At 45.2% G+C, this 26,088-nt stretch overlaps 1 protein-coding gene across 2 annotated transcripts in view; it reads left to right on the top strand.

The window, feature by feature from the left end:
- The window catches only part of SLC35D4 (solute carrier family 35 member D4), a 118,025-nt gene that overhangs the window by 51,433 nt on the left and 40,504 nt on the right, over nt 1-26,088 (top strand). For both annotated transcript variants that reach the window (XM_060613446.3, XM_060613448.3), the window contains exons 8-13: nt 1,707-1,755; nt 2,642-2,687; nt 4,809-4,844; nt 7,686-7,720; nt 19,093-19,162; nt 23,651-23,744. In XM_060613446.3, coding sequence (XP_060469429.1) covers nt 1,707-1,755; nt 2,642-2,687; nt 4,809-4,844; nt 7,686-7,720; nt 19,093-19,162; nt 23,651-23,744 — 330 coding nt within the window. The remainder of the gene's footprint in view (nt 1-1,706; nt 1,756-2,641; nt 2,688-4,808; nt 4,845-7,685; nt 7,721-19,092; nt 19,163-23,650; nt 23,745-26,088) is intronic.

The raw sequence follows: 26,088 nt of genomic DNA, 5'->3' as shown, positions 1-26,088 counted from the left end.
TCCGGGCCGGGTACCTCTTGGCCAGGTTAACATCTTTTCCTCAGGCTATTGCCTTCTCCCCAAGGCTGTGGCAATGCAGCGGGGCTCTGGCCTGTGGGTGCTGTGGTGGGTGCAGTCTGCCCTCTGTAGGTGCTTGGAGGACCCACAAGCCAGTGCCCAAGTTGTCTTAGCCTCATGCATTGAGGCAAAGTTGATTTTCCCCCTCAGCCAAGGGCCTCATCTGTAGAGTGATTTTCACTTTGTTATCCTGAGTTTTTCTTTATTAGGCACTGAGGACCCACCCCTACCCCCCAGTACTGTCATCTCATTAGTGGGTCTCTTTTCTTTCTTTTCTCCCCCAGCAATTATTAAGTCCCCATCAAGTGTCAGGCATTGAGCCAGGCTCTGGGGACACAAAGAAGAATTGTCCTCATCCAGGCAGAGTCTAGACAGAGCGAAGGGGAGGGGGACAGATAATAAACAGATAATTACAACAGGGAGGCCAGAGCTCTGTCCTGGGGAGATACGGGATGTTGTGAAGCACCTAAGAAGACTCAGGGACCCAGAAAGGAGGAATAGCTAACAATTATAGGGAGCTATCTATGTGCCAGGCTCTGTGCCAATGTTTTACAAGTCTTATTTTATTTAAAATCTCACAGTGTTATGAGGAAAGGGACTATTATTATCTCCGCTACAGAGCTAAAGAATAATGAGGCCCCAGAGCACCTGGGTGGCTCAGTCAGTTGAGCGTTCAGCTCTTGATTTTGACTTGGGTCATGATCTCACAGTTTGTGAGTTCACACCCCGCTTTGGGCTCTGTGCTGACAGTGAGGAGCCTGCTTGGGATTCTCTGTCTTCCTCTCTCTCTTCCCCTCCCCACTTATGCTCTCTTTTTCTCAAAAATAAATAAATATTTTAAAAAGAAAAGAATAATGAGGCCCCAAAGGTCCCCAGCTAATGAATAAGTGGGGATTTTAGAACTGATACCAGATGTATCTGGTATGATAGCCCTACTCTGCTATCGGACCGAAATCTTGAAGGGTGAAGAGGAGTTGGGTGGGAGAACAAAGCAGGTGTGGGCACAGTCCTGGAGCTGTTCTGAGTATTCTGTGATTCAAATTTAGTGAGCACATCTTATGTGCATGCCCCTGTGCCAATTCCTGCCCTGCGGGAATTTACAGTCTAGTGGATGGTAGAGAAAGAGACAGGTGACAAGTGAAATAGAGCATGTCAGATGAGATAAGCTTCTGTGGAGAAAAATAAGGAAGGGAAGAAGAGAGGGAGTGCCCCCCCCCAAGTTGGTGGAGGGGGAGCATTCATGCTTGGGGAAGTGCAAATTCTTTCCCTGGAGGGGGTACAGTAGATAGGACTGGGCTTGTCAGAGAGATCCTTGGGTGTCATGAGTTTGAAGTTAATCCTAAAGTCCCTGGGGGACTAGTGAATGATTTTAAGCCATAGCCAACACCATTGGATTAGCCTTTTAGAGACAGTGTGAGGACAGTGTGGAGAATGGGGCAAGGGGTGCTGGAGACAAAGAGCCCTGTTAGGAAGATTTTATAAGCAACCAGCTGAGAAATGAGGACGGACTGGCCCAAGACCCCGAGAGTCCTGTTGTGGAACCCTTGCTTGGCACTGTGCATCCGTTATTTAGGGTTTCCAAGTGCTATGCTGGATCCTGTTTGTCTATACTTACAGCCACTTTTTTTTTTTTTAATCCTGTGTTACAGTTTGATCCAGATGGATATTTCTGGGCTGTAATTCACTTATTCTGTGTAGGTAAGTTTTAAAAGAATGCTTACTTAAATAATTGAGGCTTATTATTTAGACCTTATCATATATGTCCACTTTTCAGTGACTCTGAGCAATAGGAAGATTAAAGACCAGGTGTCCATGGGAATCTACCCCCAAAACCACAAGCACACTTTACACACTGTATGTATGTTCGCCAATTTGACAATAAATTATATTAAAAATAAAAATTAAAAAAAAGACCAGGTGTCAGGATTAAAATTACATGGGCATTTTCTGATCTGATTTTCCTGTTTTGGAGTTTTCTTCAAATATTTTCATTTCTGATATAGTCTCCTCTTTTTCTCGACAAACATTAATTAACTCACCATGGCTCGGGCCCCACTTGCTCAAGTCTACTTGCGACATGCCGGTTGGTGTTCTCAAAAAGTGGTGAGGGAGATCCAGAAGTTTGGGTCAGAAACACCCTCTTTCAGCAGTATACCCCAAGAAAAGCAAGGGAGGGAAATAAAAAGGCTGTCTGACTTTATTTCAAATCATACGCTCAGTGTTTCCTGTCCGCTGTCGTGGAGGGAAAGCAGTGCCCTGACTTTGTTACACACAGTTCAGAGATCCAGTGTTTCTTTCTCCTGGGCACCCTGCAAAGGAAGCCGAAAGCTTCCTGTTAATTGTCTCCTTCTGCTGATCACGAGCCTTCCTGGCCCAGCACTCTTCTGTACTGAACTTTTATCACAGGGATTGTGGCTTTCACATCCTGGAGCCCTCCAGTGTTGTTGTCGCCCCCTGTCGGCTGTGGATGTCCCTTGTGGGAAGGGCGGCCCTTGTCCATGTGGGTTTCATGCTTCCCTGGAATTGCCTGCAGCCCTTTATGCAGAATGCCCTGTGCCAGTAACACCCATTGCTTCGTTTTCAGGGGCTTATAAGATATTGCAGAAGTCCTGGAAACCCAATGCGTTAAGGTAAACTTTAAAATTTTTTTAAAGTTTATTTTATTATTTTTTTTGAGAGAGATAGAGAGCAAGCAGGGGAGGGGCAGAGAGAGAGGGAGGCAGAATCCCAAGCAGGCTCCACACTGTCAGCACAGAGCCCCAAGGGGGTCGGAACCCACAAACCGTGAGATCATGACCTGAGCTGAAATCAAGAATTGGACACTCAACTGATTGCACCACCCAGGCAACGCTAAAGTAAAATTTAATTAATTCATTTATTTTTATTATTTTTTTTAATGCTTATTTATTTTTGAGAGAGATAGAGACAGAGTGTGAGCTGGGGAGGGCCAGAGAGAGGGGGAGACACAGAGTCTGAAGCAGGCTCTACAGAGCTCCATGTGGGGCTCAGACTCATGAACCGTGAGATCATGACCTGAGCCAAAGTCAGATGCTTAACCAACTGAGCCACCCAGGTGCCCTAAGGTAAACTTTTAAAGTGTGGTGAGTTCTTGTTTGGTTAAAGCAAAGAGGTGAGGCCCATAGTGTTGTGAGCTTGTTCTGTTCAGCCAGAAACTCTGTAAGTCTGGGTTGTGGTCAGGGCACAGCAGCCTGGGGCCCCCAAAGCCATTTGTCCTGCTGTTGGGCTGTTCCAGGCGGGGTCCACCAGCACCTGATCATACCAATGACGTTTGAAGAGCAGGGGGGTCCTCTACCTTCTCCCTTCAGAGGCAGCATTCAGACGACATTTTTATAAAAATTATGTGACTCGCTGCTTTGGGCCCTAGTTAACTTCTTCCAACTCAGAGACCAACTCTTTTTTCTGGTTTCCTCAGCCCCTTCCTAACTTGACTTTGTTTAGACCCAGAAATTCCCCAGTCTGTTCTGGGGTAAAATGAGGCCTCTATTGTGGGCAGTCAACATACCAGCCTTGGCAAATGTAAATGGAAGAGACGGGAGTCCCGGTGTGAGTTGGGCTGCAGCTGGGAGGTCAGAGGCCCTAGACTGGCCTCACTGGCCTCTTGGTTTCAGGGCCCGCTGGTGGGCCTGAAGGGAAGGACCCCTGGGAGAGGGTTATGCTCGGAGGCTGTGACTTGGGTCCCTAGAGCACCTTTCCTTCTTTTAATGAAGTATTTCTGCAGCAAGAAGCCAGTGGAGTTGCCAGATAAAATACAGAATGCCCAGTTAAATTTGAATTTCAGATAAGTAGTGATACTTTTTTTAGTGTAGCTATGTCCCAGGCAATATTTGGAGCATACTTAAACATGATTCTTTATCTGAGATTCAGATTTATTTGGGTGTCTTATATTTTTACTGGTCAAATATGGCAGCCCCAGGAGCCAGTCCAGTGGCCTGAGAGTTGACATTCCTTTTTAAGGAGGCAAACTACATGTAGAAGATAATCTGCCACAGGTGAACATGTGTGTGATAGCACCAGACTGGGAAATGTGTTTTAAAAATGAGCCAGGGGCGGGGCGCCTGGGTGGCTCGGTCGGTTAAGCGTTCGACTTCACCTCAGGTCATGATCTCACGGTCTGTGAGTTCGAGCCCCGCGTCGGGCTCTGTGCTGACAGCTCGGAGCCTGGAGCCTGTTTCAGATTCTGTGTCTCCCTCTCTCTCTGCCCCTCCCCTGTTCATGCTCTGTCTCTCTCTGTCTCAAAAATAAATAAACATTAAAAAAAATTAAAATAAAAAATAAAATAAAATACCATAGATACTTTAAAAAAAAAAAAAAAAAAATGAGCCAGGGGCGCCTGGGTGGCTCAGTCGGTTAAGTGTACCACTTCTGTTCAGATCATGATCTCGAGGTCCTTGAGTTTGAGCCCCGCATTGGGCTCTGTGCTGACAGCTCAGAGCCTGGAGCCTTCTTCTGATTCTGTGTGTGTGTGTCTCTCTCTGCCCCTCCCCCACTCACACTCTGTCTCTCTCTCTCAAAAATAAATAAACATTAAAAAAATTTTTTTAAATGAGCCAGGAACTAGTTTTGAATATACTCATTTGGTATACTCATTATACCATTTATTAACAGTTTTTAAATGTAGAAACTTAACCATAGATATAATTTATTAGTAGAAGATGACTATTTTGTGTATGTAAAACACTTCTACTATTTCACATGTTTTATCTTTTTTTTTCTTTTTTCTCATTCCTTAGTGACATTGACCAGCAGTACTTAAACTACATGTTCAGGTAAAATATAATTTACATTTTCAAAGAACAACTCACGTCTTTCTGGCACTAATGGATTTTTATTTTCCAATATTTTGATTCTGAGCCGATGTGCCTACCAGAAAGGCAAGCTAAATAATTTGTGAGATGACTTAAAGTCGAGGAAACCAAATCGTAGTTCTGTCCGTAGACTAGGCAAGAGGGACCTCTGTCTGGCTCCATACTTCAGAAGGCCATGCTTCTCCCCATGGCTTATGGAGTCTGTAAGGCTAAGGGGACATTTCTTCCCAGGGCTCATACCCTCCTTTCTAGCCTGGGATCTAGAATTCCCTGCTCAATTGGTCCCGAGCTTGATTCCAAGGCCTCCTTGGGTCTGTCTTCCCAACTCTTTCCTAGACCCAAGAAGTGTCCAAAACCAGGCTGTTAGTGGGGGAGGAGGGTGTGCATGGAGGGTGGACTTGCAGGCTGATGTGTCCACACACAAGCGTGTGAGGCCTCAGTGTGCAGGAAGGAGCCTGGGGTGGAAAGAGAAGGGGGCTCACTGGGGGCCAGGAGCCAGAGGCTGGATCTGTCTATGCAACCACATTCTGATATGAAGCTCTAAGGACTCCAAGAATTCTGAGTTCTAATCCAGGCTTCCAGGTTGTTTTGAAGGTATATTTATTTATTAAGATAGAATGAAGTTTGAAGCTTGATTTATAATATTTAAATACAGTATATGGACTGTTGTTCATATACCATTGGCTAAAGCCAAGCAAAGAATAGGGCTCTGTCAGCTAAATAGAACAGCTGCCTAGTGTTTTTGGAGGTTAGTGGTCGCTGACTGGGACCTAGCTGAGAAGGAGCATGAGCTCTGCCATGGAGAGCCCAAGTTTGCACGAATGCAGCCATGCTTGGGAAGATTACCTGGGCCGTGGATGTGCCTTTCAGCATTTGGTCATGCTGATTTCTGCAGGAAGTTCATCTTAAAACGTTCAACATGAGCTGTACTCTCCATCTGCAGATAAAGCTCATAAATATCAGTTTATTAAAATGCCTTTTTTGAGAGGATCCACTCCAAGCATGGCTATAGGCCTCTTTTGTACTCTGCTGAAAACAATCATTAGTTCCACTCTGCCCAGACATACCAGCAGCCTTTCAAGAGAGTCTTCTGAAAATGCAGAAGGCTCTTGATGTTTAAAATGTTTCCGTGACATCAGAATACGCTGGCAGTTCTTTTTCTCCCCAGAACTTATTATAGTCTGCTCGAGTGGCAAAGGAATAAGGGGATGGAAAAGTGAGCCTCTGTGACCCCTGACTCATTCTTCTGTCAGCCCAGCTCCTTCCCCTCCAGTAAGAACACTCATTGCCTGTGAGCCTGGTGCCAAAGGCTTCCTGGCTGGGCCTGCCCCGCACCCCACTGAAGAAGCCACGATTCTGTTTCCAAGGATTTCAGTACAAGTGATGAAGATATGTGAATCAGAACGAGGGCTGCCGTTCAGTTTCCTGTGGGCACTGGACACTGAGGCCATCAGCACCCAGAGAACTGGGATCCTTCAGATCCCTAAGGCAGCTGTGCTGGTCTGCCAGCCAGAAGCTCTGCCTGACAGAGCCAACAACTGGTTTGATCTCCCTTTTTTTTTTTTTAATTTTTTTTTTTTAATGTTTATTTATTTTTGAGACAGAGAGAGACAGAGCATGAATGGGGGAGGGGCAGAGAGAGAGGGAGACACAGAATCGGAAGCAGCCTCCAGGCTCTGAACCATCAGCCCAGAGCCTGACGCGGGGCTCGAACTCACGAACCATGAGATCGTGACCTGAGCTGAAGTCGGACGCTCAACCGACTGAGCCACCCAGGCGCCCCTTGATCTCCCTTTTTAAAAAAAAAAAAAAAAAAAAAAAAAAAAATTAAGCTTATTTATTTTGAGAGAGAAAGAGGGAGAGAGAGCAGAAGCAGGGGAGAGGCAGAGACAGAGAATCCCAAGCAGGGTCCACACCACCAGTGTAGAGCCCAACACAGGGCTTGAACTCATGAACCACGAGATCATGACCTGAGCTGAAGTCGGACACTTAACCGACTGAACCACCCAGGTGCTCTCCTGGAAAGTCTTTTTTTTTTTTTTTTTTAATTTTTTTTTTTTTTCCAACTTTTTAAATTTATTTTTGGGACAGAGAGAGACAGAGCATGAACGGGGGAGGGGCAGAGAGAGAGGGAGACACAGAATCGGAAACAGGCTCCAGGCTCCGAGCCATCAGCCCAGAGCCTGACGCGGGGCTCGAACTCACGGACCGCGAGATCGTGACCTGGCTGAAGTCGGACGCTTAACCGACTGCGCCACCCAGGCGCCCCTGGAAAGTCTTTTTTTAAGTAGACTCCATGTCCAACGTGAAACTTGAACTCATGACCCCGAGATTAAGAGTCACGTGCTCGACCGACTGAGCCAGCCAGGTGCCCCCTGGGAATTTAATTTACCCTCTACAAATTTAATTTTGTGGCAAAAGTAGATTCAGCTCACACCCAACAGCTATTTTTTTAGATTGCAGCCTATTTGTAATTCACAGTTTGCTTTGTTTAGCTTACAAATATTCTTGGAAGATTAGGTGAGTGTGATAATTCTTGGTGGCATAGATGACCTCAGAGTGGGGCATAGATCCTCCGTCCGTCACAGGGTACATTCAACCCTCTTGTCAAAATCTGAGGCATCTTGGGAGATTCTCACCCTCTCACTGACAAGTTGGAATTAGGCAGAATGAGACCATTCAGTGCAGATAATTTGCATTTAGGCTAATTTCACTCTTTCCAAGTAGAATGGGTGGAAATATACATTGTGATTTTTCAGTGCTGGGAAAGACTTCTTCACTGCTCTGCTGTTTCTTTTTCAGTGTGGTGCTCCTGGCAGTTGCATCTCATCCGACAGGTAAGTCGGACTGTTTTATGTGGCCCATTCAACCCGGTGCTCTGACACCACACCCTCCCCGCCCCCTTATTATCCCTAAGGGACGTTTTGTAGGAGAATGTGGTTTGCCTTCAGGATGGAAGCTCAGGGGTTAGGCACGGCCCACATTGAACCTGGTCTCAAGGACCCATTGTGGATTTATCGCCCATGAATTTATTCTTACCCTTTCTTCAATTTTGTTGTCTGTGTTTTCATCTGGTGTGGTCTCAGATGTACAGACAGGCTTATTATCTGCCGGATAAACTAGTGCTCACCTTCTCCACTTCTAAAGTTCCTTCTTCAAACATCCAGAATCGCTCTTCAATCCTAGTGCTAAAGGATTTGGTGAGAAAGTTCAAATTCACCCTACTTCTAATTGACCTCCTTTCATACCTTTTTATCATATATTAGCCTGCAATATTCAAGATTCCTGATTAAGGAAGTCAAGTTTTAAAGCTTACCTTTACCTTGTTGCTGCCTTGGTTACTCTATAGTGGTTTTTCAGATTCAGGAGTTGCCCACAATACTCTATTCCATTGTGGTTTTTTACCGTTTTGAAGTTGGTGCCAAAGATAAGGAAATAGTATCTGTGTGCAGTATGGCTGGAAATACATGTTTTCTTGGCCACGCTCCTTAAACTAATGTTTGTTGGCCATTTGCTGTGCATGAGACATTTCCCGAGCTCTCAGAGTCTCAGTTAAAATGAGAAAGGTGAACCGGGTTGTTTCTAAGGCCCTTTCTAGCTCCTATGGTGCCCAAAACAATGAAAGGTTTCTGTTGGTGCTTTTAGCTGCTTCAGACTCTTTGAATTAGTGTCTTGAGGGAACTGTCGAGAGTGACTCAGTGTTTCTAGATTGTATGTGACCCATCCAAACCGTGCCTCATGGGGATAATTTGAATTACCTTTTTCTCAATGCATTAGTCTACACTTGCCCACACTGATGCGCATCTATTTTCTGCACGTTCCCACAGTCTGGTGTTATCTCCAGACTCTGAGGTTTGCTGTGGAGTGCTCGCTGCACTCTCACGTGTTGAAAGCCTATCCTTTGGAAAATAAAAATCATATGGACCCCATGGTGTTGACCCTGAACAGTCTGCTCACCCATACTGCTGGTTGTCTGCCTTTACATGCGCTCTTGTCATTCTTTCGCACGGCCAGGAGGTTGCCACCCACCAGACATTGCAGAGCCCCCTAAGGAACCTCCCCTTTGAGATGTGTTTCGGTCAAAGCCTTTGGAAAGTTTGCTGGTTCTGCTTGGTTTGCATGCTTATTGCTCCCTGAGTGATTACTGGTGGATTTGGGCGAATGGTTCTCACCTCAAGAAATCCCTCAGCCTTTCAACCAAGAGGTGATGCTTGTTCGTCGTTACTCATGATTCTCAGAGCTGGAAGGAATCTTAGTGATTATCCTTGATGCCGTCATATTTTACAAATGAGGAAATTGAAGCCCAGAGCAGTTAAGGGATATGGTCAAGATGGTACAGGGGAGGTGAATAGCAGAGAGAGACTGGAGTTTAGGTCTCCTGACCCTTCTCTCAGGTTTTTCTTTTTAAATGCTTCTTTTTCAGTGATTCTACAGTTTATTATAAAGTCTCTGGAGTGAGTGAATACCTTCAGTGTTACTAAACTTCCTTGTGGAGCTTCTCTTGGTTTTGATGAGGTTTTTGGGGTGATAGTGGGGTTCATGGGGGGTCTGGAGCCCATGACCAAGAAAGAATTCTTGAAGACATCTTTGGTGCAAAAAGGTGATTTTATTAAAGCATGGAGACAGGACCCGTGGGCAGAAAGAGCTGCCCAGGGACCATGAAGAGAGACTGGTTATATACTATGGAGTTGGGGGAGGTAAAGTCCTTGGGATGTTTCTAGTGAGCTTTTCGTATGCTAAAGAAGACTCCCAGGATAGTGGAGGCCTAGTCATTGTCAAGCTAAGGTTGTTTTTCCCTCTAGCAAAGCATTAGCATTAAAACAGTAGGAAGTTCCTGGAAAAACGTTTTACTCTGCCAGCCTCAAGTGTTTGTCAAGGGGCTGCAGGCTATAAGGAAATTTGGTTCTATCTGCCATTTCCTTCTGCCTTTGATTCCCACATCACTGTGGAGGGGTAATGGAGACTTAGGTCCTGCAGGACTATGATCTCTATCAGTTAACCATTTGTTTTTTCCCTTTCCTTCATTCTTGGGCAGCCAAGGAGTGGGAGGAATATCACACATATCCCACCTGGGGGTTGGGGGGTGGGCAGGGCTGCGGCCTGTCAGCTTGCCTTATGCTCCCTCATCAGTTTGAGGGCCATTTTGTCTACCAGTTTCTGAGCACAGTGATGCTGGTAATAGTTTATATGGTTTGGCCAGCAATCCCACATTTCATCTTGAGTTATTGCTAAACTTTTTAGGTCAATGCAAGAATATCTTGGGCACTTACTTACTCTCTGGGAACACAAAGTGGTCAGTAGCCTATGGTTGCAGAATGGCCTAGGCAGAAGAGTAATTTAAAATAGGCCCCTCGGGGCACCTGGGTGGCTCAGTCTGGTTAAGCATCAGACTTTGGCTCAGGTCACAATCTCATGGTTTGTGAGTTCGAGCCCATGTCAGGCTCTGTGCTGACAGCTCAGAGCCTGGAGTGTGCTTTGGATTCTGTGTCTCCCTCTCTCTCTGCTCCTCCTCTGTTCATGCTCTCTTTCTCTCTGTCTCACACACAAAAAAATTAAACATTCAAAAAAAATTTTTTTTTAAATAGGCCCCAGATTTTTTTTTTTCTGAGGTGATGAAAGTGTTCTGGAATTTGCTGGTGGTGATGGTGTACAACTCTGTTAATATGCTAAAAACCACTGGATTGTACACTTTATTTTTTAAAATGTTTATTTATTTTTGAGAGAGAGAGAGACAGAGAGAGACAGCATGAGCAGGGGAGGAACAGAGAGGGAGACACAGAACTCGAAGCAGGCTCCAGGTGTGCTGTCAGCACAGAGCCCAACGTGGGGCTCGAACTCATGAACCATGAGATCATGACCTGAGCTGAAGTCAGACGCTCAACCAACTGAGCCACCCAGGAGCTCCTGTAGAAGGGTGAATTATATCTCAATTAAAAAAAAAAATGTATAGGGCATCAAAAACAAAAGCAAATCGCTCTTATTTGAGAACCTGTTTAGAACTCAGTTATACCAGAAAAATATATTTACAACAATGAATTTTCCTTCAGATTATATTCAAAAACAACAACAACAACTGAATGGACGTCAGATACTCACCCCCATTCCTTCTGCAGGTTTTGACTGCACGGTATGGTGAATGGCTGAGGATGAGTCTGTGGTGGGCAGCTCAGGGCATTGTAACTCCCATGGGGCTCATCAGAGAGAGGCTCCGTATGCTTCCCTGGAAGGACTCCTGCATGCAAGTTTGTGCGTTGTGGTTTTCAGGTAGTGGAGGTGATTATCTTTGCAGGGGCCAGGTAAAGAAAGTTGGGCTCCTGAGAAGGATTTTGCTGGCCTGTGAGACTGGCTGTGACCCTGGTGTCAACAGCTGAGGTGGCCTTGGCCTCCCTTGCTGCAGGTGGCTGAGGCTCCCAGTGAAGGGATGCCCCAGAGCTGTAGGGTTCAGGAATCCTTCTGGCCTCAGTAGCCATCATAGCAGGGCTCTGGCAAAGGCCCCGGTGAAGGTGTGTGTGTGGGGTTATATACAGACTGGTGGCAGCCTTCTGGAAGAAGCCCAAGATTTCCATCTGTACCAGCACCAAGTTCAGCTTTTAATCCATGAGCGTCCCAGGGAAACACTGTAAAACCACACCTACTTCTGTGTTATGACGGTACTCTGCGTGTGGTCACCATGATCCCGTTTGCTGCTTTCTTAGAACTTCTACAAATTGTGTGCCAAGGGGCCTTAAAGATGTGTGTGGCCATTTCTCTTTTCACCTCTGGTCAGTGGAGTGCCATTGACTTGAAACCTTAGTATCAAAGGGCTGGCCCTTAAGTGCCTGCTTGACTCGGGGCTGTTGAGTAAGCAAAACAATCCTGACTAGAGTAGGGAGGCTGCTTGTGAAAACCACATGAAAGTCACTGTGTAGGTTTTGATTCGCTTTAACTTTTCGAAACTCTCAGGGTTGCCACACACTGTTGTGGTCTAGCCGAACAGTGCCCTGCCCTTTGAAGTTGGGCAGTGCACAACATGAGCAGCTGTAAGCAGCGACTAGTTGCTTCAAAAAGCACTCAGGCACAGTAAAATGGTTATATTTGTTTGGTAGAGTGGATAACTCAAGCAGATAGGTATATTAAGGTAGAAATCTGGTATGAGAAATGATGGAAGCTCAGAATCTAGAAGAGAACCAGGGGATCAGTTTTTCTCAGCTTTATAAACCCAAGTCATTTACCCTAAACTCTTTGATGGTTCCTGGTGAAGTTTTCTCATAGCAGTCTACAATTATTACAGAGTTTAAGCAAATAAAACACCTGAGGAAAATACCTCTCCTCCAGAGGTATTCGAGGACTGCTGTGATGGGGGAGCTCCAATTCCTTCCAATTCGTTAGCTTTCTCATTGTACCCATGAGTAGTCTAGCCCATTTTTAAATGAGAACAACCCTTTATTCTTCCCCACTTGCTTATTACACTTTCCATCTAGAATGTCCACTGCAGGGCTGGAGTGTCAGGAAGGGCATGTTCCTGATTCCCCGCACCTGCACCAGTTGAGACCCAGTTAAGTCTCAGGGCCCATGGGTACAGTGTTTTTATGAAGGATCTGTTAACAATTGCGGACATTTCTATTTTTATTTATTTTTTTAAAGTTTATTTATTTATTTTTGAGAGGGGGGAGGGAAGGAGAAAGGAAAAGAGAGGATCCCAAGGAGGTTGTGCACTGTCATCGCAGAGTCTGATGGCGGGGCTTGAACTCACAAACCGTGAGATTATGACCTGAGCCAAAATCAAGAGTCGGATGTTTAATCGACTGAGCCACCCAGGAGCCCCACCAATTGCTGATATTTTTAAAGCATGGCTTTCTTCCCTTTGGTTTCCTTTCACCTCTTCTTTTTTTTTAACTTGTATCTTAATTATTTAGTAGTGCTTTTAAAACATTAAAAAATTGAGGTATAATTTACGTGTATGAAATGCACCTATCTTGTGTACGGCCTGGTCAATTTTGACGAATGTATACACCCGTGTAGCTTACTCCCATCAAGATATCGACCATTTCTGTCACTAGGAAGTTTCCTCTTGCCCCTTCTTCATTACTCCCTTCTCACCTAGCACCAAAGCCACCATGATCTGATTTCTGTGTCCATAGATAAATTCTATTTATTCTAGAGCCTCATATAAATGGAAGCACCCCGGAAGTATTCCTTTGTGTCTGGCCCTTTCATTCAATGCAGTGTTCAGAGATTCATCTAGGTTCTTGTATGTATCACCAGTTTATTCCCTTTTATTGCTGAGTAGGGTGCTAGCGTATGAACATACCTAGCAAATAAACATACCTCCTTTTGTTTATCCATTCACCTGCTGATGCTTACCGGGGCTGTTTCCAGTTTTTGGCTGTTGCAAATAAAGCTTTCATGAACATCCTTGTTTTTTAATATAATTTATTTTTTAATTTACATCCAAGTTAGTTAGCATATAGTGCAACAATGATTTCAGGAGTAGATTCCTTTATGCCCTTAACCCATTGAGCCCATCCCCCTCCCACAACCCCTCCAGTAACCCTCTGTTTGTTCTCTATATTTAAGAGCCTCTTGGGGCACCTGGTGGCTCAGTCAGTAAGTGTCTGTCTTCGGCTCAGGTCATTATCTCACGGTTCATGAGTTCGAGCCCTGTGTTGGGCTCTGTGCTGACAGCTCAGAGCCTGGAGCCTGCTCCGGATTCTGTGTCTCCCTCTCTCTCTGCTCCTCCCCCACTCACACTCTGTCTCTCTCTCAAAAATAAATAAACATTACAAAAAAAGATTTAAAAAAAAAAGAGTCTCTTATGTTTTGTCCCCCTCCTTGTTTTTATATTCTTTTTGCTTCCCTTCCCTTATGTTCATCTGTTTCGTGTCTTAAAGTCCTCATATGAGTGAAGTCATGTGATATTTGTCTTTCTCTGACTGACTAATTTTGCTTAGCATAATACCCTTTAGTTCCATCCACGTAGTTGCAAATGGCAAGATTTCATTCTTTTTGATTGCCAAGTAATACTCCAGTATGTGTGTGTGTGTGTGTGTGTGTGTGTGTGTGTGTGTGTGTATACCACATCTTCTTTATCCATCCATCCATTGATGGACATTTGGGCTCTTTCCATACTTTGGCTATTGTTGATAATGCTGCTATAAACATTGAGGTGCATGTGCCCCTTTGAAACAGCATACCTGTATCCCTTGGACAAATACCTAGTAGTGCAATTGCTGGATTGTAGGGTAGTTCTATTTTTAATTTTTTGAGGAACTCCATACAGTTTTCCAGAGTGGCTGCACCAGCTTGCATTCCCACCAGCAGTGCAAAAGAGATCCTCTTTCTCCACATCCTCGCCAACACCTGTTGTTGCCTGAGTTGTTAATGTCAGCCATTTTGGCAGGTGTGAGGTGGTATCTCATTGTGGTTTTGGTTTGTATTTCCCTGATGATGAGTGATGTTGAACATTTTTTTCATGTGTCGGTTGGCCATCTGGATGTCTTCTTTGGAGAAGTGTCTATTCATGTCTTTTGCCCATTTCTTCACTGGATTATTTGTTTCTTGGGTGTTGAGTTTGATAAGTTCTTTATAGATTTTGGATACTAACCCTTTATCTGATATGTCATTTGCTAATATCTTCTCCAATTCTGTCAGTTGCCTTTTAGTTTTGTTGATTGTTTCCTTCGCTGTGCAGAAGCTTTTTATTTTGGTGAAGTTCCAATAGTTCATTTTTGCTTTTGTTTCCCTTGCCTCTGGAGACAAGTTGAGTAAGAAGTTGCTGTGGCCAAGGTCAAAGAGGTTTTTGCCTGCTTTCTCCTTGAGGATTTTGATGGCTTTCTGTCTTACATTTAGGTCTTTCATCCATTTTGAGCTTATTTTTGTGTATGGTGTAAGAAAGTGGTCCAGGTTGATTTTTCTGCATGTCACTGTCCAGTTTTCCCAGCACCACTTTCTGAGGAGACTGTCTTGATTCCATTGGATATTCTTTCCTGCTTTGTCAAAGATTAGTTGGCCATACGTTTGTGTGTCCATTTCTGGGTTCTCTATTCTGTTCCATTGATCTGAGTGTTTTTGTGCCAGTACCATACTGTCTTGATGATTTCAGCTTTGTAATACAGCTTTGACGTCCAGGATTGTGATGCCTCCAGCTTTGGTTTTCTTTTTCAAGATTGCTTTGGCTACTTGGGGTCTTTTCTGGTTCCATACAAATTTTAGTATTGTTTGTTCTAGCTCTGTGAAGAATACTGGTGCTATTTTGATAGGGATTGCATTGAATATGTAGGTTGCTTTGGGTAGTATTGACATTTTAACAATATTTATTCTTCCTATCCAAGAGCATGGAATATTTTTCCAGTTTTTTGTGTCTTCTTCAATTTCTTTCATAAGCTTTCTGTAGTTTTCAGTGTATAGATTTTTCACCTCCTTGGTTATGTTTATTCCTAGGTATTTATTGGTTTTTGGTGCTCATGAACATTCTTATACAGGACTTTTTGTCTCTTCTTGTCTTTTGGATAAATACTTAGAATTCTGTGTCTTAGAGTTGATGTAGTTTTAACTTTTTAAGAAAGTGCCAGTTTTCTAAAGTGTTTATACCATTTTACACCCCTACTCAGCAATGTCTGAGAGTTCCAGTTGCTCCACATCTTCACTAACATTTGGTGTTGTCAGCCTTATTTTAGCTAGTCTTTGTGGTCTCTTGCTAGTGCTTTTGTATGAGCTACCCTTCTCACTCATTCCCGAGTGACTAGAAAGATAAGCGGTTTTTTAGATGCATAGGATGGGGCTTTGGGACACACTTTTGGAGTACTTGGGACATGGTGGTAGGGATTGGGTAGGTCTCTTTAGTTCTGGCCCTGCCACTTTTCCCCCTTTGGGCACTGGGTTTGCTTCTTGGTGAATGAAATCCACCTCCCCCTCTAATCTTTCAACCTCATGATTCATGCAGAGGCTTCAAGAATCTTGGAACCTTGCTTCCCCTTGGACCATTTTAAGCACTAGTAGAGAAGAGAAGTTCTTTCTTTGCTTGAAAGTGTGTATTTCGTATTTGTACTGAGCCCCTCTGTTGTGTGTTCAAAGGGAGAGAATTTCAAGGACCCAAAACAGAGAGAAAACCACAGGAATCTGACCCAGAAATGACCTTGTTACCTGGTGCGCCTCTTGCTCACGTGTGAGATGAGAGCAAGTAGCACTAATTACTTCTTGGAGCTGACCTTCCATTTTCCTGCCCGTTCCGAGGGCTACAATGTGGGGAGAGGAAGTTGTCTTGATGTTCAAATATCAGTAAGTCTTGAGTGTGGTAAGACTGGGCCACGCTTTTCACCATGGCAGTTTCATGTTCTGCAGTCTTCAGAGAATTCGGATTCATTCCCTCACTGGGAAAGTCAGCAGATTTTAACTGGAGCATAAAAATGAAGGTTCATGTTGTGATGAGCCCCAGGCATCGTACGGAAGTGTTGAATCACTATATTGTACACCTGAAACTAGTATTACATTGTATGTCAGCTGGAATTTAAATAAAAACTTAAAAGTGAGGGCTCAATTCGAACTTTATTGCCTAAGCTGCATATTGTTGCCACAAACTATGTTTACGACTGTTGAACTACTTAATCTGTGCTTAAATTGTGCAGTTCACAATCGCTGGTGCAGGAGTGGTCTTTTGAGCATCTTTACCAATTTTTTAGGTCCCTGAATTTCATTCTACTGAGGTTGGGCCAGCCAGCCACACACTGCCTCATTTTCAGGGCCATTTGTCATGTGGTCATTAACCTTTGCTCTTTAGAGGTTGGCATGCACCCTCTTTGTTCAAGAACTCTAGTAAAAGACAAGGCAGGCTGAAGGCATCAGAGGGGAAGCATGTGGGGCAAATTTGAAATTAAAGACCAGCATAGCCAACTGGAAAGTGGAACATTCTCTGCAGGGGAAGCAAGAAGAGTTTAGGTGTTTTGGATACTTTCGGTTCCGTAGTGCTTATTATGGGTTGATCCTAACACAGTGGATATGGGTAACGTATGGTCCCACCTCGCAAGGACTTGATGGTTACAAAAGGAGAGACAGGCATGGTCAACTAGTGCTGTGTGAGAAATATATGGAGGTCATAGAAATGGCTCAAAAATAAGCTGTTCTCTCTCTCAATAGTTTATCGAATCAGTTTTTAGGATTTGGGTGAAGGTTATCATGTGACTGGTAAATTTCCTAGGACTGTGATTTTTTCCTTTGCCTTCCTCCTTTCCAGTCCACCTCTCAGCACTCCACTGCTCATTAGAGCCCCTCGGCAGCCTGTGCTGGGCCGGAAAGGCTGCCAATGCTCCGTGAATCTCATTCATGTCCCTGGAGCATTTCTGAGGACAGCCTGGGTGCAGAGAGGAGGCGGCGCCAGAAGAATATTGAGGTCCTGCACTTAGTTGATCTCCTCTCTGCCCCTCCTCATCATCACGCTGACTGCACTGCAGTTTCTCTGAAACCGGAAGGGAAGTGGGAACAGGGCCAAGAACCACAGCTGCCAGAGAGACAGCGCAAAGCCTGCATGGACTGTCGCCTCGCCCGACCGAACAGGGGGCTCTGGGGCTGGGGTGCCTAGGGTTACCTCGCTGTCGCCTCTGTGTGGAAAGGCACTTCCACAGATACCGTGTATTTCACGCACTAGATGTCTGAGCCCGATGGTGTTGTGTGCAAAGCCCCTCCACCCGTGCAGGTCCACATAGACGAGAGAAGCGCTCAGGGGAGTTATGGCAGCAAGAAAGCCAGAGCCCTGAACCTATGGTCGGGCTGCACAAAAACCAGGTCCCAAGAGACCCACCCTGTCGTGGCTAAGAACTCACACATACGCACAAACGAAACAAAAGAATCGTCGTGCTAAAAGCCCTCTAGGGCACTGGAATTCAGCACTTTCCTTGCCAAGAGGTGGTTGAATTATTTGAAATCAGTTAGGTCTCTGAGGAAGTATAGCAGCCCAGTGTGTCTTGTTCTGAAACTCTTGATTAGTAGGTTCAGAGACGAAGGCATTCCTGCTCGTATGTTGCACTGCACACCTAACATACGGTGAGTCCTGAGGAAGACCAGCCTTTCTTGCTCCAGTCCATCCAGATCCAGAGAGACAGACCGAAGCCCGGGGGTCTGGAAGGTCTGGCTCCTGCAGAGTCTCAGAAATTCCAGATTTGGAAGGATTAAGCTATCTGCTGTGGAAATGCTTAATTCCTTTCCTCTGGACATTTTTGGAAGGCTTTTTGCTTTTTCAGTCTCCTGACTTCTTGTTTGTGACCAAGTTCAAATTCCAGAGAGGGAAGCAGCCAATATGTGTGATTATTTCCTCTTGCACCAAATGGAACTAGAAGAATGGACTTACTTCATTAGAAATAAATGTACCCTTTGGACCTTACACCCAAATGAGTAAGCATGGTCGGTCTGGCCCCTGTGCCGTTTGTGCAGTAATTAAACACAAAATGAGAAAAAGATGTCAGAGGCATGCATTCAGCCTTTTTTTAGACATAAAGCAGGAAAGAATAGAACAATCTTTAAGAAAAAAAAAAAAAAGTTTCTTTTTGTCCTATACTCTGTCTTGGGCCAGGATGGCCGCCTGGTGACAAGGAAAGATTGTAGGGTTTGGAGTGACTGGGTGTACATTCTGGCTTCACAGTTCAAGAGTTGTGTAATTCTAGACAAATCCCTTAACTTCTCTGAGCACCAGTTAAATGGGGGTGATAAAACACCGCACAGTAGTTACAAGGACTGAAAGAGGTGTCGTACATAGAGCTTTTAGCATAGTGCCCTGCACAGGACAGACTCTCACTAAATAGGCATTATGGGCATCCTACTATTATTTTTTTTTAAACATTTTTTTTAATGTTTATTTATTTTTGGGAGACAGAGAGAGACAGAGCATGAGCCGGGGAGAGGTAGAGAGAGAGAGGGAGACACAGAATCGGAAAGGCTCCAGGCTTCTGAGCTGTCAGCACAGAGCCCAATGTGGGGCTCAAATTGATGAGCCGTGAGATCATGACCTGAGCCGAAGTCGGACGCTCAACCAACTGAGCCACCCAGGCACCCCAGCATCACGCTATTATTTTAAGACAATGCCACTAACCTAGAAACCCTGGGAATGCCAAAGTGAATTCAGTGCCATGCAGCTCAGTGCTCAGATGGCTGCTGTGCTAAAGACCCTTGCCTTGCGTTTTCCAGGACAGCTGGGGGCAGGGGGGCATGTGCGTCATTGTCTCACCCTTGCTGTGCTCCTCAGGTGATCTCTTCAGTGTCCCGGACTTTCCGTTCCTGTATTTCTACAGGTTCCATGGAAGCTGCTGTGCCAGGTAAACTTAACTCAGAAAGCCCCTAGCACTATTAATTTGTCTGTGTGTGTACTGCTTGCTGTCTTTGTCAAGTCCAGGGTCACTGCCAGTTACCCAAATGAGGGGCAGAAGAAAGTGGTGGCTGTGCAGGTCTGGAAGCAGCTCCCTCGGCCATCAGCGGGTTGTCATGAGCATCGCCAGGTGCTCAGGGCCAGCGTGGGTCTGGAGGTACCATGTCCTGCAGAAGTTCCTTGGCCAGGATAGTGGTTTTCAAGCTTGCAGAAGAGCCAAGCTTCCCCCAGTGTTTTTCCCTCCACAAGCAATTTTTTTAATGTTTATTTATTTATTTTGAGAGAGAGAGAGCGAACAGGGGAGGGGAGGGGCAGAGATAGAGGGAGACAGAGAATCCCAAGACATGGGGCTTGAGCCCCACGAATTGAGATCATGACCTGAGCCAAAACCAAGAGTCAGATGTTTAACCGACTGAGCCCCTTCCACTAGCGATTCTTAAACAGAACTTGAGTGTATAAAATGATGAATCAGATTCCATTCAAGGGAAGACTTGGGTCCAGAATTGCACCCATTCAGCTACCTCCTTGGTCCCTGCCTTTTCCCTAGAGGACAATCTCTAAAAAACCTTGACTGAATCCTAAGACCCTGAGAAACAGGTTTTGGAAACCAGGGACTAGGAGACGTCTAGACAGCAAAGTGACCCTTAATACTTGGCTGTGGGAGCTTCTCAGACCAATAGGGATGGATACATATAGTTGGAGTTCATACTCACCCTGTCCCCTCTTTCCTGCCATGATCCCCACTTCGCTTGACTTTATTGTGCTGAGAAATGGACAGTCTCATGGCGTGTGTTCTGATATGGTGGGAAGTCCAGTGTGGGCTGAATTCCAGCCTTGCTGCTTGCTGATTGGTTTGCTCTTTGAGCAAGCCGCCCTAGTTCCCCCAAGCATCAGTTTAGTTTCCTCATCTGTAAAATGGAAAGATAATCCCACCAATGGGTGCTTGTGTATATTAAATAAGATGCGTAAACCCTAAGCATCGTGCCTGGCCCAGGAAATGATGGCCATTATTATTATCTGCTCAGCTTGACTATAAATAAAATGTCAACAGACCATGAGCAGTTGCCAAGCCAGACCACTTATTCCCACGCATAAAAGAGTGTGCCTTGTGAGGCAGTGATTCTTCAGAGTCAAAAAGCTGGTTGTGTGGCTCGCTACTATTTCTGACTTCGGGGTGTGTCAGGACAAAACGTACCAATGTTGTACAGTTTGGTTTTGCATTTGAGCCTCAGAATGATTCATTTATCATCCGCAGCTAAGTTTCAGGAAAACACTGACAGGAGTCATCTTCTCCATCCCTATTGATGTGGTCGGGACTTGTCGGCTGCCTGTTAGCTAGGACTGGGTGGCATGAGTGTTAGTGCTGCTTTGGGGTCTGTGCACTTGTTCCCTTTGGGTCTGGTTATTTGGCAGGACCGGCAAACACAGTGCAGAGGGAAGGGCATCCGTTGTTTGGTTATTTGGAACAGAGCAGCATGGTTTGCAGCCCATTGATGCTGGCCTTGTGGGGTGATGTTCTAGCTCCATTTCTGCCCCTTTTAATCTGCAACTTCCTTGTAACCCAGCATGAAAAATCAGGGTTTTATACTTAGAAGATTTGGAAGTCTTTGTGTGAATTGATGTAACTCTATTACATTCTATCCCCCTGGCTTCAGGACAAAGCTTGACCTCTTTTAAAAATGTGTCAGTTTCCCCCATGTCATCACATGATTCCTCCATGACCATATCTCAGACTAAGAGTTGTCACCTTCAGAGGCCCTGCGGGAGCCCAGAAGGAGTCACGGAGGCCCGAGGGGACAGTGGTAGCCATGACCCAGAGACACATGGACGGGGAGCCCGCGCTCTTTTACTTCTAGGATCCTCCTGTTGCTTTTCAGATCTGCCTCCACAGGGAGGGGTAGAGAGCTGAGTGTGGAAGGAGAAAGAGAGGGACCCATGAGTAATTTAGAAATGATGCACAGGCATACCAGGCAAGGGATGGGAAGGAATCATGGATGCTTTCCCATGTGTGTCGGGCACAGACCCGAGTGGCTCTGCTCTGGCAGAGTGTGTGCTGAGGGGCAAGGGGATGTGGCATCATGCCCTTCCTCTGGCTGGAGGTGGAGAGAAGGGAGCGTCAGAGGGGAGGGCGTGTGGGAGACAGTACAGGCACATGTGAAGTTGTTACATCCCTGGAGGCAGGGGTGGACGCCACCAGGAGGAGCCCTGGAGCGGTAGCCGCCCCACTTTCCACTCCCAACCTCGCGGTGGCCGTGGGCACCTGCAGCATCTCTTCTGTCTCTTGAGTCAAGAACGTATCTTCATGGTGAAGGCTGAAGAACTGTGGAGGACCCTTATTAATTTTTTTTCATATTTTAGAGAGAGAGAGCACATGTGCAAGTGGGGGAGGGGGGAGAGGAGCAGAGGGAAAGAAGGAGAGAGAGAGAAAGTGAAAGTGAGAATCTTAAACAGGCTCTATGCTCGGTGTGGAACCCAATGCGGGGGCTTGAAACCATGACCCTGGGATCGTGGCCTGAACCAAAATCAAGACTCGGTCCCTCAACTGACTGAACCACCCAGGCACTCCATACTGTGGTGAACCTTTAAACGAGCCAGGAAACCTGGATTCAAATTGTGCTTGGGCTTCAGTTTGCTTGTTAATAAAGTGAGATTTGGGGGTAGGGAGGCTTCCTATTCTGAAAGTCTCTGATTTCCGTAAGGTAGGATAAGGACCACTATGCTTATTCCTGCTTTAACAACACAGAACCTGAGGCAGGAAAAAAAGGAGGAACAGGGGGATTTGGTCAAGGTTATGAGGGTCAGTGGGCACAGCCCAGGTCACTCAATTTCCAGCCGGCTGCTTACCCACCTTGCCTTTCAGGTATGAATGACTGCCTGTCTTCATCCATAGCTGCCCAGCCTCTCGCGACTGCAGATTCAAATCTGAACAAACTTTGCAGGTTATCAGTGGCCAACAGGCTGAAATATACACAAGGGAACCTTCATCCCTGTCCTTGGTCCTGCCCAGGGATGCAGCTGTAAACTAATCTAATCTAATGAAGCGAAGGCACACGTTTCTGTGAAATTTGGCCTTATCGGTGTTTAATTCAATCCAGCCTGCTCCTAAGTAAACCCATCAAATATTTTTGGAATACCTACAATGACCAAGGCACCATGTTTGGCTCTGTTGGGGAAATCAGAGTAGCCCAAGGTTGGTCCCTGCCCTCTCAGAGCCCCTTGTCTATGTTGGAGCCACACACCAGTGCCTATAATAAAGGTGAGATGGCAGGGCGTCACCTGAGGGCCTAGAGCTATAGCTCATATGACCTGCCTCTCTGGTTTGGGGTACCACTGCGGTCCTAGCTCTTGCTTTTCATTTTCCAATAAAAGTCACACTCAAGCGCCCACTTGATAGAGTTACAGGAAGTCAGCCTCGATCGTGGAGTCTCTCATCTCCAATTGTCCTGCCTCTGAATGCAAGGAAGAGTGACCATTCTGTTTTTGAGTGCCCTTTGCTTTGTCCTTGGCCACACAGTGATGTTTTCAAAAATGGATTCCAGTGCGGGTGCCTGGGTGGCTCAGTTGGTTAAGCTTCCAACTTCAGCTGAGGTCATGATCTCACAGTTCATGGGATCGAGCCCTGAGTCGAGCTCTGTACTGACAGCTCAGAGCCTGGAGCCTACTTTGGATTCTGTGTCTCCCTCTCTCTCTGCCCCTCCCCCGCTCATGCTCTGTCTCTGTCTCTGTCTCTCTCTCTCTTTCTCAAAAATAAATAAAACATTTTTTAAAAAATTTAAAAAAATGGATTCCAGCATAGGCCACTAATTACGTGTCCACTGCTAGGCCAAGGTCTGGATGCTCCAGACCTCTAGGGCTCCCATGGCGTGTGGTCTCTCAGGTCACACAGATGGGCTTAGGCATCATTCCCAAAGCATAGCTTCTGTGTAGCTCAGCCTGGGTTGGGGGCGCTTCTGCTACTGGAGCCAGTCCTCCCCTTTAGATTCTTACCTTGAACCCAGGAGCTGGTCCAGACCCTCTGTCCCCATATGGTGAGTTTCGCTTTGGAAGTTTTTTTCTGGCAGTTTGTTCTGCTTGAAAAAAAAAATTGAAGCTCTACCTTGGCAAGCACCAAGCTCTAGAAATAGTATGGGAGGGAGCAGGAGGTATTGTCCTCCACATTTTTTTTCTTTCATGATTTAGCCAGAGATTTCCCAAGTTTCTATACTCCTTCCCTTCCTGCCCCCCCACCCAGTGAAACACTTTTATCATAGCTCCTCATAAAATTAGAGCTTTGTGGGTTTTTTAAATATTTGATATTTTTATCCAGAGATCACTAGAAAGCACAGATGAGATAGAGGTTGTGTAATAATTAGAAACTAGCTGGTAAAATGTAACAGAAAATAGCTATTGGCTCAAGGAAGACAAGCCTCACTAACAAGAGAATATTTTCTCCTTCCAGTGGAATTTTAGGATTCTTTCTCATGCTCAGCACAGTGAAGCTAAAAAGCCTTATGGCCCCAGGGCAGTGTGCAGCCTGGATTTTCTTTGCTAAGGTAAGAAAGAGGGAAGAAAGAGGGAAGTTGGGAAAAATCAACCTCAGGAGCCTTCATGTCCAGTGTTCTTGGAGCATGTGTTTGATCTTCCTGAAACCATTCCCAGTCATTGGCCCTGAACTTGATAACTCACTCATTCCAGTAACGGTTTCTGAGGTCCTCTATTTTATCAGCACGACATAATCTTTATCACACTCCTGGAAAGGATAATCCCCTTGCCTCCCCTAAGCCTTAATTTCCCCATCTCAACGTGAAAGGTTTTGCCCCCCAAAATCTCTAAGTCTTCTCCAGTTCTACGAGACTGGATTCCTGGATGCACAGGGCAGGAATGGGGCTGTGACGGTGTCCAGACTGCAAACAACAGACTATTCTAGGAATGTCCGTTGCATATCTGATGACCATAGTTGAGGCCTATGATAGAGAAGTTGGAAAATAAGAAACAGGAAAAGCAGCTGGGGGATGCTCAGTCGTGACTGAGATGCTTTGGGACTAACTTTTTCCTAGTGGAGCATGTCATTCATTTCTCTCATGTCTGTGAAGGAGTCAAGTCGTAGGGCCCTAGGTGTTGCTTCTAAGAAATGAGATCTCTCTTTTTTTAAATTTTTAAATGTTTATTTATATTTGAGAGAGAGAGAGAGAGAGAGAGAGAGAGAGAGAGAGTGGGGCAGAGAGCTGGAAACAGAATCTGAAGCAGGCTCCAGGCTCTGAGCTGTGAGCACAGAGCCCAACTCGGGGCTCGAACTCATGAGCCTTGAGATCATGATCTGAGCCAAAGTCAGACACTTAACCGACTGAGCCACCCAGGTGCCCCTGAGAAATGAGATTTTTTAACTTAATCTCATGAAATCATCATTTAAGCTTAGATCTTCACTCATCTTTATGTTTGTTGATTTTTTCTGCCAGAAAACAAAAACAAACATTTTTCTTTGAAAACAACATTTCATGGTAATATTTTCACCTGTATAGTTCTTCCTTTTAACAGCATTAATAATTCTAATTATAGCAAAATGTGAAGAGTGACTGAGATACTGACTTCTTGCATGACAGAATGAAGAGGTTGACAAATCCTCCTCACAAAAAGTAACTGGAAAGCTGGGAAAAGATTGTCAAAAATATCCATTTCAGCTCTCTAAAAATTGACCAAAGGCATGCAACAAACTGGGAAGCAAGCATTTGTTCACGAAAACTCCTAAACTTTGGGTAGGAACAGCGTGAGCCTGTGGCGTTCTTACCTCAGGTTGCTCCCATTCCCTCCTCCCCAGCTCTGTCAGTGTGTTATTTCAACCAGAGCAGGGCAGGCTGTGAAAACCAGCAGCCTTGCTGCCACTTCCAGAATATTCTATTTGGAGTATTTTTAGTTAAAGTGGCCATGTCAGTGGTAAATCAGTAAAAAGAGCTAGTATCTCCACTATCTTGAGTTTACAGTCCTCTTTGGGGCAAGCAATGGACCAGTGGTCTAGCTGGGGACTAGTAGGTAGTTCGGGGAGGTGAGACAGCCATCAGGGGCTTGATAGCTCTTCATGTGTCCCAGGTTGACCGGAGTCTGTGTGCACGAGTAGCAGAGATGGAGTGTGCCCAAAACACCCACATGTCCCTGGCCAGCAGAGCCTGCGTGCACGCACAGAGGAGATGGGAGAGAGCCAGTAGAAAGTAAAAGCTGGGGCAGACATGAAAAACTTCAGCCTGAAGTTTGAATGTACTCCCCAGCCCACACACAGTCAGAAGCAGAGAGAAGCCTTTCTGGCTGAAGGTGTTTGAGCAAAACCTCTGACTAGTCTTTGCTAGAACACTAAGCTATGCAGACATGTGGATGGCTTCTAGAAAGCCAGAAAAAGCTTAAAAATAAAAACAAGAAAAAAAATTAAGGACGTCAGCAGCTGTACCGTATATGGGAGACTGATTTCATTGACTTAGTCCAGGCAAATTACTATATAAGCAAAACAACAATGCTCTGGGGAAAAGTCAGAATCCAAAGTTGCTACCATATGTTATCTAAAATGTCCAATATTTAACAAAAAATTTAGGGGCATTCAAAGAAACAAGAAAGCGTGATCCATACACAGGAAAAAAGCAGTTAATGGGAGCTGTGTCTGAGTGTCTGTCCTCAGATATAGGACTTAGCAGAAAAAGACTGCAAAGCAGCTATTTAAATATGCTTAGAGATCTAAAGGAAACCATATTTAAAGAATTGAAAGAGTCATTGAATACAGAATCTCAATAAAGAGAGATAATTAAAAAAAAAGAGAACCAGGTGGAAATTCTGGAGTTGAGAAGTATAATAAATGAAATGAACAATCCTCTAGAGGTACTCAATAACAGACTTGAAGGGCAGAAGGAAAACTAA

Source organism: Panthera onca, chromosome D3 (assembly GCF_046562875.1).
Source record: "Panthera onca isolate mPanOnc1 chromosome D3, mPanOnc1 haplotype 2, whole genome shotgun sequence".
NCBI lineage: Eukaryota > Metazoa > Chordata > Mammalia > Carnivora > Felidae > Panthera > Panthera onca.
The sequence above is the reverse complement of the archived record's forward strand: the minus strand, read 5'-3'. Positions and strand labels throughout refer to the sequence as shown.